The sequence below is a fragment of the Panthera leo genome, chromosome C1 (assembly GCF_018350215.1).
Source record: "Panthera leo isolate Ple1 chromosome C1, P.leo_Ple1_pat1.1, whole genome shotgun sequence".
Lineage (NCBI taxonomy): Eukaryota > Metazoa > Chordata > Mammalia > Carnivora > Felidae > Panthera > Panthera leo.
Window position 1 is genome coordinate 187,032,800 of NC_056686.1, and position 12,472 is coordinate 187,045,271.

Below are 12,472 nucleotides of genomic sequence, written 5' to 3' on the forward strand. Positions count from 1 at the left end.
CCCCCACTGTATCCCCATTCCTACTGCATCCTTTTAGTTCCACAGGCTTCCATGGGCAAGAAATAATAGGGCCTGAGAAGGCCAAGTGCTGGGGAACTGGCCAGACCCTTCAGACCCCAGGCAAGAGTGACCCTTTCCAGGATTTGGTCCCCACCCCCCCAGCAGGGAGCATGGTGAGGGGGAAGTTCAGAATCCTAGTCCTCCTCACCCCTCCCCACCCCCAGTGACTAAATCTCTCAGATCTATTCATCCCCGCTGGGATTCAGAGTCCCCCAACCCCCAGGAAAGTGGAAGGACAGACTCTCAGCCAAGGAGGGGGGCCTGGTGGTCCAAAGGAGAGACTCGCTCTTTTCCTTTTGTTTGCTCACAGGAGAGGACAAATGCCCTGTGTGCACAGAGGTTTGATGTGACAACTTGATAGACCACATAAGGGTTTCAGCAAAGGCCTCCCGACCCTGCTCTCCATGCATTAAGATAATGATGGGGTGTGTGCCCCAGTACATTTCAGATCTTGGCTACAAAGGCCTTCCTTCCTTCTGTTTTCTTCCTCCAGCTCAGCTTGCCCACAGGTTCCCAGAGACTCTTGGCAGCTTTCTCTCAGGCAGAATGAAGTTGTGAGCTGCGTGGGAGGCAGTTAGACAGCGAGAGTGTTGCAGCCTTCTTAATGAGGGACAATAGCTCCTCTTGGAGCCATTAAGCCACAGCTACAGAGATGGGGAACCCCAATTAGAAAGGAGTGGGAGAAGTAAAGAGGAGGGTCTGAGAGACGCCTGCAGGACAGATCTATATCTTTGGGGCTCTGTGGGCCCCATGGGTAGAGATATAGCTGACTGGGTTTAGGATCTGCTTTCCTTCTTAAGGTTAAACAATCCAGTGACTACAGAGCCAACCCTCGGTGGTGACCCTTCAAAATACACAAATTGAAAAGAGGAGGCAAAATTACCAGAGAGAAGGGTTTTTCTTTAAGTTTGTGGCTCAGAGATTATAAGAGTAAGAAAGAAAGGAAATTATATTTATTTAATGGACATCCTCTGTAAGTTTTGCTACATTATGTATGTGAGCATATGGATATTTGTATTACAGCCGATAGCTCTCTTTTGTTCTGGCGTTCAACTGAATCACATTATGTTTACAGCAAGATAATAATCCTGGATTTTCCATGGCTCACTCTGTCAGAGTATAAGATTAGCTCTCGAATTCATTAACAGCCATCTCCTTTTAAATGTCAGATAACTTTTTAAATGCCAAGTACTTACGCAACACCTTCTGTGCAATTCAAATCAGCTTTACCAAATTAACTCATTAATCTTTATTGTTTCACTTACTGACGAGAAAGGCTTCCAGGTGTTTTTAGCAGAACATGAAAATATTAAGGTAGTTACAATACAATATAGGTGGGTTTTGATTTTCTGCTAAACATTGACCCTTCCACTGGTTTTGTAATCATTCCCAGCAAAGCATCCATGTAAAAGAAACATAAAAGCCTCAGACATCTCTCCTTTCTTCTAATTCCCCCATTTTCCTTCCCTTCTATTTTTCCTTGTGTTTTCTTCCCCTTTCTACATCTTCAGATACCTTGACTCCTGTCTGCTATTTATCCTGCTGCCTTTGCTCTCAAAATAGCCCAAGAGCTGCAAGTGTCAATTATGATGGTTCTCCCACCCAGAAACAGAAGGGCGCCTTGCAGGATCAGGGATGGAGCTCAAAGGGCTGCTTAGAACAGGCCTAGAAATCAGGAATTTCACTGTCCTTTCATAGAACCCCTACCTGGTTTTACCTCTGAATAATCAGATACAGGCTGCACTGACTGCTAAAGATAGATCCTTCCAGAGTTGTCTTCTTCTTGTCCCCCAGTTTTCTGTTCAAGTCACCCTGGAAAGGTTTTCCCTCATCACCCAAAGGCAAGTCCCACCCCTCCCCATCAACTTCCATCTTATCCCATTTCACTGTCTTCATAGACTTATCTAAAATCATCCAGCTTGAGGTTCCTGGGTGGCTCAGTTGGTTGAGCGTCCGGCTTCAGGTCAGGTCATGATCTTGTGGTTCGTGAGTTCAAGGCCCGTATCAGACTTGCTGCTGTCAGTGCACAGCCCATTTCGGATCCTTTGTCCCCCTTTCTCTGCCCTTCCCTCACTCATTGTCTCTCTCTGTCTCTCTGTCTTTCTCTCAAAAATAAAAATAATTAAAAATAATAAAAAACAAATAAAATAAAATCATCCAACTTATGTATGTGTTTGTTTGCCTGGCACATACAATATCACCAAATAAATATCAGTTTAATGAATAAATGAAAAACCATCCCAACACATGGCTTTGTCGCCTGATTTTAACTTTCTGACTTTTTCTCTTCTTCTCACCACCTCCCAGAATCCTCTTTATATATTCAATCTTTTCTTTCCTCCAAACCCCCAAACCCCCTTTCACTATCATTTATTTGTTAGAACAGTTGAATGTAATAAGCAAAAACAGTTCTTCACATTCCAGTGACTAGAGAGCCTTCACTGAAGACATTCCATCAAGCTAGAATTCATGGCCCCTAATGTTAAAGAGGTGAGCCATACAGTTGGGAGAATTGTTTTATCACAAAATTTATGGTCAGATAATTTGGAGGGCCTTTTCTCAAAGCCTCTCAACTGCCCACTCTTCAATCTGAGCTCCACATAAGGAGTTAAAATAAAGGGTCTGACTCTTGATTTCAGCTCAGGTCATGATCTCATGATCTCACGATTTGTGAGACTGAGCCCTGCATCAGGCTCTGCACTGACAGCATGGAGCCTGCTTGGGATTCTCTCTCTCCCTCTCTACCCCTTCCCTGCTTGCATGCATGCACGTGTATATGCTCTTTCTCTCTCTCAAGATGAATAAATAAATAAACATTTAAAAAGAAAGATTTACAGGTCAGATGATTTGGAGGGACTTTTTTTTTATTTTGTTTATGTTTATTTTTGAGAGAGAGAGACAGAGCATGAATGGGGGAGGGGCAGAGAGGGAGACACAGAATATGAAGCAGGCTCCAGGCTCAGAGCTGTCAGCAAAGAGCCCAACATGGGGCTCAAACTCATGAACCACACCAACATGACCTGAGCTGAATGAAGTTGGACGCTCAACCAACTGAGCCACCCAGGTGCCCCTTGGAAGGACTTTTCTCAAAGCCTCTCAACTCCCCACTCTTCAACCTGAGCCCCACATAAGGAGTTAAAGTAATTCTAACCATTGGAACTCGCTGTGAGTATGCTTTTGTCTTCTGGGCTAACACAAAAACCTTCTCTGGAAGATAATGGAGAAGTTTCCCTCAAAATCAGTATTGTCTGATTTCTATTATTCCACCCAGTGATTCATGCATGATTTTGGAAGCTAGAAAGCTTCAAATTTTTTGTGTGATTCTAGCTCAAACCAAATGTTTTCATTTGATCTAGAAACAGGGAGGGGCTATCTTACTCCAAGAAGCTAATCAGATATATGACTGAGATGACAAAAAATTGGATATGTAACTGTCCAGGAAAGTCTTTATCTCTAGCCATATTTCAAAACAAAGGAAATGGGTGGGGGCGTGCATCAAAATAATGGCTGCTTGTGGGGGCCCAACAGTTAATTCATCATTAATACTTTAAAGTAATATAAATGTTATAGGAGGGGGAGTTTATAATGGCCCAGAGAGACAGACATCTGAGATTTAGTCTACTAGAAAATATGGAAATGATCAAATCCACACCCAGGGTGATCTCATGGCACACTAGTGACCCCAGCAAGTCAGCCCTAAAGAATAACAAATAACTTTCTTCTTTGTGAAGGAGGAGCCAGTGCTATGCAGAGGATGGGCCTCTGGAGGTCAGCACGGACTTCCTGTTAGCGATGTTCTCACTGGCTCTACCCATTGTAATTGAATTGAGCTATAACATGTAGCTTGCGCCCAATGTGATTGTTACTCTTTTGTTCAGCAAATGTGTATCAAGTATCTGTTTCCATACCCTGTGCTAGGCACTACTGTTACTTAGAAACAGCACAGTCATGGTTCTTGCCCTCATGGAGCTTGTAGTCTAGTGGGGAGGGGAGTTGGCTGCACAGCATGAGCATCATTGTGGGCAATGAGGGAAGTGCTCAGGGCTCTGGATGTCACGGAAGGTACATGGGACAAGCAAGCCAGACCGGAAGGATGAGGAGGAACCCAAAGGGAGGAATGCGTTCCCAGGAGGGGGAAGGACAGTCTCCAGGAACTGACCTTGGAAAGGTCAGTATTGATGGTAGTTGTTTGCACTTGCTATTCCCACAGTGAAGTAAACAGTTCCTGCAGAGAGCCCCACAGAACCTTCCCTGACCTTCTTCAGAGCTTTGCTCAAAAATCACTTTCTTATGGGGCCTTCCTGCTTAAAATTGCAGCCTACACTGCCATCCCAGCTACTCCTTACTCCCCTGTCTGCTTTATTCTTCTCCAAGTCACAAATCACTGGCAGACATAACTTATGTTCCACTTACTTGTTATCTCTTCCCTCTCAATGAAATCTATGTGCAGTTTTCATGGGGCTGGAGACTTGTTTGCTTCTTGCACTGCTGTATCTGCTCTACTGGGCATAGAAAAGGCACTCAATAAATATTTCTTGAATGACTGAATGAGGCAGGAGAGATAGTCCAGGGCCAGGCAAGAAGGGTCTTATAAGCTTTTTAAGTGGGTTGGCCTTCATGCTGAGGGCAAGGGCCTTTGAATGTTTTAAGCAGAGTGGTATGGTCCACTTTGCATCTTGGAAAGATCAACCAGGTTGCAGTATGGAGCATGGGCTGGAAAGTGACATCAGATCAAACTTTGTTGTGTTCTGAATCATGACATCATTTTCATGTTGTGGTAACAGGAGAGAGAACATGGCCCGAGACATTGGAGAGGCCCTAGTCCCCTGTATTAGCCCATTCTTCCTTCCTTGTTGCTAGATTCGTCCAAATCACTCCTCCTAACACATCAAATACATTTTAAGGTTGCAAATAAACTGGAGTATTGCTATAACTTTATCTGCAAGGTAGATTTGATAACCATTTGTGGAAGCTATATGGAGTCTGGGGCACACGGTAATTACCAGCTGCATAGCTTTGGGCTAATTACGTTAAATAACTCTCAGAGCCTGCAGTTCCTCATCTGTGAAATGGGAATACCAAGAACTGCCTCACAGGGTTGTTATGAGGATTCAATAAAATGATTACAATCCTGAAACACAGGAAGGTCCTTTTTTCCACTTTCCTATTACACTGACCCCAGGTATGAATTAATAACCAGTCTTGGATTATCCTCTCTATATATATGGGTCCCCTGTGTCTTCAATGATAAAAATAGGTGTTATGACTAGTGTTCCAACGATGAAAAATTACTTTCTATAAATATTTGGGGATTTAGACTAGCTCTTGTCGCACTGTAAATCATTCCTATGAAAGTTGGGCTTTCTGCTTCTCTTCACAGGGAGCCCAGCAGTCCTTGGAGGCAGCAGCTCAGAAGAGAGGAGAGCCTCAAAGTTGTATAAATAAAGGGCTGATATGTTCAAACAGAAAAGAATTTTACACACGCAAGCTGCACATCGACATGACGCCGTTCCTGAAGGTGATCTCACACTGAGAAGACGAGGAGTTTTATAGACACATACACAGGCATCCCAGTTAATACATTTCTGCATGGTACAAAAACAGCTTCAGAAGTCCCTCAGAGTTCCTGCTTTATCAGAAAGGACAGAAAATAGGCAGTTTGTAGCAGATGAAGGAAGAACAAATTAGGACGGTAATCACAGCCAGCCATCGGGGACAAATCAGTTGGGTGTCTGGTTTGGGTGGTGGGGGACAAAAAAAAGAGACGAGAAAGGACAACCTTGAACTACCTCATAAAACAAACAAATATAATTCATTTTATCTTGACAGTAGCTAAAATAATTGTTACTGTTTTATCACTGTAACTGAGTAGAGCTGGTATTCTGACTGGAGAAGACTTATTTTTGGTAACTATTTACAAGTCAACTGCATATCCTCTTTGGATGTCTGACCTTATTGTCTGTTCTCTGAGAGTTCATTATTCTCCTAAGCTCAGTTTCATATCTAGTTAAGGGTACTGAGAGTTGCTATGGTGGGGATGTCATTTGTCCACCTTTGCAATACTCTGTCCTGCCCCAGCATCTAACACAGTGCCTGGCACATGGAAGGTGCTCCCTAAATGCTCCATAAATTGACTGCCTTCTTATCCAACAGCACTTTGGGCTTAGGGTTCTCTTCTTACCCATTCTTTGCCCCCCTCAGAGCTAAATGGACCAGAAATAAATGATCAGGGAGTAAAAGAAACTAATCAGGAACAAAGCAAGACTCCATAAATTGACTGCCTTCTTATCCAACAGCCCTCTAGCTTAGGGTTCTCTTCTTACCCATTGTTTGCCCCCCTCAGAGCTAAATGGACTGGAAATAAATGATCAGGGAGTAAAAGAAACTGATCAGGAACAAAGCAAGCCTTGGCTTAGAAGGATCTCAGATCCTTTATACTACCCTAGAGAACAACATCCCAGGCCCTTGATAGTGATGAGGAAAGACAGAAACAGAGGAGAGGAAACCAAATATATGTAGGTTCATGATGGTGGCACTATTCAATGCTATAGACTGTCAGAGACTTCAAGGGTCATGAGGGTCACCCTCATAACCTCAGCTAATCCAGAGTTCTCAGGTTACATCTTCTCTGGGCTACTCCAATCCCAGCCAGAACTGACAATGTGGGGCTTTGATGAAGAGTGATGTATTTGCCCCAAATCTGTCTCACTCTGTGGCTGGGCTCTGCTTTCTTCTGTTTCCTCTTAGATAGGCTCTTTCCCCATGTAGCAAGAGGACTATTGACTTCTCTTTCTAGATCATTCTGGAACTGAATCTTATTGACCCAAGTTGGGTCACATGCCCATGCCCAAATGAATCACTGTGGCCAGGAAATTGGAATACACTAACTGACTCAGCTTGAGGCTACAGGGACTAAAAGTGGGGAGAGGAAGAATGTTTCAAAAAAGAAAACAGGGTCCTTATAACCAGAATAAGGAAGAATGATTCTGGGCAGGAAAAAAAATGCTACAAGTATTCAAAACAATTACTTTGATTCATTTCTTATTATATTAGTTTCTAGGGCCACCAAACAAAGTACCACAGACTGGGTAGCTTAAACAATAGAATTTATTTTCTCACAGTTCTGGAAGCCAGAAGTCTGAGATCTAGGTGTTGGCAGGATTGGTTTCTTCTGAGACCTTCCTGCTTGGTTTGTAGATGGTCATCTTTTCCCTGTGTCTTCACATGGCCCTCCCTCTGTGTGTGTGTCTGTGTCCTAATCACCTCTTCCTCTGAGGACACCAGTAATATTGGATTAGAGCCCACCCTAATGATGAATGCATCTCATTTTATGTTTAAAAAAAAATTTTAATGTTTATTTATTTTTAAGAGAGAGAGACAGAGTGTGAGCAGGGGAGGGGCAGAGAAAGTGGGAGACACAGAATCCAAAGCAGGCTTCAGGCTCTGAGCTGTCAGCGCGGAGCCAAACATGGGGCTCGAACCCACAAACCATGAGATCATGACCTGAGCCAAAGTCAGATGCTTAACCTACTGAGCAACCCAGGCATCCCTGTTTTTAAAAACCGTATCTCCAAATGCATTCACAGTCTGAGGTACTGATGGTGGACTTCAATATACAAATGTTGGAGGAACACAATAGAGCCCAAAACACCTACACTAATGAAACTATTCTTTTTTTCCTTAGCATCAGTTTAGTTCTCCCTTTAAGGCCTAAAGAATTCTGGTTGGTACTTTCCAGGATGAGGTATCATCAGTATCATCACTATTCATTCCATCTATAGTGAGCATCTACTGCTACTCTGTGCCTGACCCTTTCTGGGCATTTGGAATACATCAGCAAACAAAACAGACCGAGATCCTTGTCCTGCCCCAGGCAACACGTATAGTATGTTCAAAGGTGATAATTACTATGGAAATGAGATAAGTATATTTAGGGAACATCTGGTAACTGCAGAATTCAGAGTATAGAATTTATAATAATTGTTTTGTGTATTTAATGTCCACAGTGCTTTTGTGGTACACTTTTTGTTCAGTAATGTTGGTACCATGTTACCAAGGGAAGGGGATGATCATCCCTAAGGTCCACTTTCTGATCCACCCTTTTTAAGACTAACAGAAATTATAACTCAGTCTGCTTCTACAGGGGACTTATAGGGACTCACTAGGCTTTCTGACTCCCAAACTGTCCTTGCCCAAAAGAGCATACCCTTTCTTGCAAATGTTCAGTGTTAAAACTCTCCTTAGATAGACTTTTTTTTTTTTTTTTTGACATGGTAGCTACTAGATTCTTAGGGGTTGCCTTCTAGAAAAGGACAAATCTCAGGGCTTGTATAGAAAAGGATGGTGAATTCAAACAGAAAGTTCTGTCCTCAGTATCTTGAGCTTTATAGAAACCAATTCATTCTACACATGTCATTTGTGTATTTCCTGTCAATCCACACGACATTTCATTCATTTTTCCTGGTGCCTGTAGGAAGCCTTGCACATTTCAGGGGATAAGGGTGGGAGATAAAAATATCGAGGCTGAAAAGGGAAATGGAAAGAGATGCAAATAATCATAATTGCTAACATTACTGAGCACTTTCTCTGTGCCAGACTCTGTTCTAAGTTTTACATGCAAGAACTCATTTAATTCACAAAACAAATCTAGGAAATAAGTAACATTATCCCATTTTACAGGTAAGAAAACTAAGGCATTGAGAGGTTAAGTAACTTCCCAAATGTCATACAGTTGGTAAATGACAGGAACAAGATAAAGACAGCCCATCTCCAGAGCCCATGTTTTCAACCATCTGCCACAAAGCCTCACTGCAGACGCCAAATGAGTGACAGTCATTTCTGTGACTGTGCTTCCTTTTTAGTAAAATGGAAATCATAATACTGGGACCTCCATACCCATCTCTCAATGGTGAGGCAAGGGTCACATGAAACAATAATTTTGAAAGAATGTTCACACCTACAAGAGATTCAACTCATAAAGGAGAAATGAATAAACATTCATTGACTCCTGCTTAGGACCAGGGCCCTCACATATTGGAAATTTATTTAATTTTCCTACCCCTTTCCTGGTGAGTGTATAGATTCCAGCTGTACAGATGAGGAAATTGGGGACTGGTAAAATGAGACAATAATCAGTGACATGGCTGCCAGCAGAGAGAACTGGGATTCAAAGCCATAAAACCCACAATACGTGATGTTGATGAGGTCTATCTACTACATTCCTATGAAAATTTAATTATACATCTTTGTTTTGGCTTCAGAACCTAGGAGAGGAACAGAGATTTAATAATATATTTTAATCTTAACACAAGATACCTTATGATTTTCATAAATTGGTTTTCTTTATTAAAGAAAATGTGTGGGGTCTTTTTTTAAATTTTTTTCTTTATTTAAAAAAAAATTTTTTTTAACGTCTATTTATTTTTGAGACAGAAAGAGACAGAGCATGAACGGGGAGGGTCAGAGAGAGGGAGACACAGAATCTGAAACAGGCTCCAGGCTCTGAGCAGTCAGCACAGAGCCCGACGCGGGGCTCGAACGGACCGCGAGATCATGACCTGAGCCAAAGTCGGCCGCTTAACCGACTGAGCCACCCAGGTGCCCCTAAATTTTTTTCTTTAAATGTTTATTGGTTTATGAGAGAAAGAGACAGAGCATGAGTGGGGGAGGGGCAGAGAAAGAGGGAGACATAGAATCCAAAGCAGGCTCCAGGCCCTGAACTGTCAGCACAGAGCCTGACGTTGGCCTCAAACCCACAAGACGAGATCGAGATCGTAACCTGAGCTGGTTAGACATTTAACTAACTGAGGCACCCAGGCGCCCCCATGTGGGATCTTTTAATGCATAAGAAAAGTTTTACTGCCTTGAAGTTAAAACTCTTAAAGGAGATACTGATTTTCTTCCATTATTAAGGAGGTCATTTAGATGTATGTATTGTGGTATGTTACACAGACTTTCTAAACGTATTTTCCTAAACAGGCCTTTTAAGAACTCTGTATGTATTTATTATTACTCCATTTCAAAGGTGGAGAGAGTGAGTTTCAGTGATAGGTCATGCGGCTGGCTCCTGGCCCACAGGACCCCCACCTCTGACTCCAGCATCCCATGCTCCTCCAGTCCCCTGGCAGCTCCTCATGAAAGCCTGCTGTGAGCCTAGAAGTACCATGCTCAGACGGGGTGCTGTGCATGAGGGTAGTGGGCAAGACCAGAGGAAGATTCTCCAAGGAGAGATGAGAACTTCAGGTCACCTGGCCGAGCCCCTGTCAGTTGAAGCAATTGAGGCTCAGGGTTTAAGTAACTTGCATGATCTGTAAGTCATGATGTGTAGGAGTCAGGGCTTCCAGGGCAGGCAGTCCGACTCCAGGACCTGCACCCCAGCCACTCAGGCAGCTGTGTCTCATGTCTGGTTTCAGTGCTGCAGTTTGTGTTTACAAAGTGTTTGTTACTATCCCCACCCACCCACAGCCCTATAATACCATACTGCTGCCAGTGCTCTTTCTAAATACAGCTCAGTCATATCACCGGTTTGCTTGAAATTCCTTACCATGTCCCCATTGGCCTTCTGGTTAGATCCTGGCATCAAAGATGTATTTCTTTTATAAATAGGAAAATATAACAAATCAATTTTTTTTAACTCCATACTGCAACCGGCAAAACCTGGCCCCTGTCTAATTCACACTGTCCGTGCACTGCAGCCACCCCAAACTGCCCCCTGACCAGCACATGCCTCTTCCTCTGCCAGGAACTGCCCTACCTCCCTTTCTCTGCAAGACTTAGCACCATGTCCCCTGGTAAACAAACATTCCCCAGACTAATTTAGCTTCACCTTCTGTGAGGTCCTGCAGAAACCTGTCATAATCTGTCACAACATTTATCACACAGCATTGTAATGCTGAGGTTTTATGTCATTTCTCCACAAGCCAGCAAGCTGCTTGCGAATAGATCTTTCATCCTGGTGCCCCCAGTGCCTAGCACATGACCTGGCACACAACAGACACTCAATAAATGTTCATGGGCTGAAGGAACAGATGAAGAGCAAATGACTTGGCCAGAATAACTGAGCTAGGATTGAATTTTCAGTCCTTCAGCTTCTTTGGCACACTCACCAAGTGTCATTACACTTGTTTCAATGTTTCAATCATTCAGTTTAGTCATTGCACTTGTAACTCATATTAAAAATGACAGATTGTGGGGTGCCTGGGTGGCTCAGTCCGGGAAGCATCCAACTCTTCCAGATGAGGTCACGATCTCACGGCTCCTGAAATGGAGCCCCGCGTCCAGCTGTACGCTCAGTGCGAAGCCTGCTTGGGATTCTCTCTTTCCCTCTCTCTCTACCACTACCCCCACCTCACCCTGTGCTGTCTCTCTCTCTCTCTCTCTCAAAATAAATAAACTTAAAAAAAAAATGACAGGGGCACCTGGGTGTGTCAGTCGATTGGGTGTTTGACTTCAGCTCAGGTCATGATCTATGTCATGGTTCATGAGCCCCACATCAGGCTGGCTTCTGTCAGCACAGAACCCACTTCAGATCTTCTGTCCCCATTGCTCTCTGCCCCTCCCCCGCTCACATGGGCATGCGCACGTGCTCTCTTTCTCTCTCTCTCAAAAATGAATAAACATTTAGGGAAAAAATGACAGGTTGCATTTTGTTTAGTTTTAGGTGTTGTGTGTGTGTGTGTGTATTTAAGTGGGCTTCACACCCAGCATGGGGGCTCAAACTCATGAGCCTGAGATCAAGAACTGGGTTGGGATCAAGAGTTGGTGCTTAACTAACTGAGCCACCCAGGCACCCCTGTAAAGAGATTGTTTTTAACAGTTGTGTAGTATTCCATTGTATGAATTACCATAATGTATTTGACTAGTCCTCAATTGGTAGGACTTTTAGGTGGTTTCAGTCTGTTGCAGTGAATAACCTTAGGTATAAGTCCTTTCTCATGTGTGTTCATATATCTAAAACATGACAGGTTTTTTTTTTTATAGTTTTCTAAGCAACAGACAGAATTTCAAATTAAGACTACTTCTTGGGGCACCTGGGTGGCTATCGGTTAAGCATACAGCTTCGGCTCAGGTCATGATCTCACGGTGTGTGAGTTCGAGCCCCGCGTCGGGCTTTGTGCTGACAGCTCAGAGCCTGGAGCCTGCTTCAGAAAAAAACAATTTTTAAATAAAAAAAAATTAAAAAGACTATTTCTTTTTCTAATAGGGATGTGCCAGAAGATTCTTTCAAAGTCCCTGACTCTCTCTGCCTCCATCTCCCCATCTGTAAAATGAGAAGAATATTTCTTGCCCCTGAAGGCTCATAGCTACATAGTAAGACTGAAGGTTTATCCTTCTTGCCTTTGAAATTCTTCCAAAGGAGCAAGCTTGTTTCTCCCTTTTAATCCAGTTTCCTGTTAGATAAATAGGGCATGTC

At 43.2% G+C, this 12,472-nt stretch overlaps 1 protein-coding gene across 1 annotated transcript in view; it reads left to right on the forward strand.

Annotated features, from left to right (window-relative positions):
- The window catches only part of KIAA2012 (KIAA2012 ortholog), a 110,084-nt gene that overhangs the window by 64,255 nt on the left and 33,357 nt on the right, over window positions 1-12,472 (forward strand). Inside the window, exon 14 of the mRNA XM_042949753.1 lies at window positions 5,441-5,578. Coding sequence (XP_042805687.1) covers window positions 5,441-5,578 — 138 coding nt within the window. The remainder of the gene's footprint in view (window positions 1-5,440; window positions 5,579-12,472) is intronic.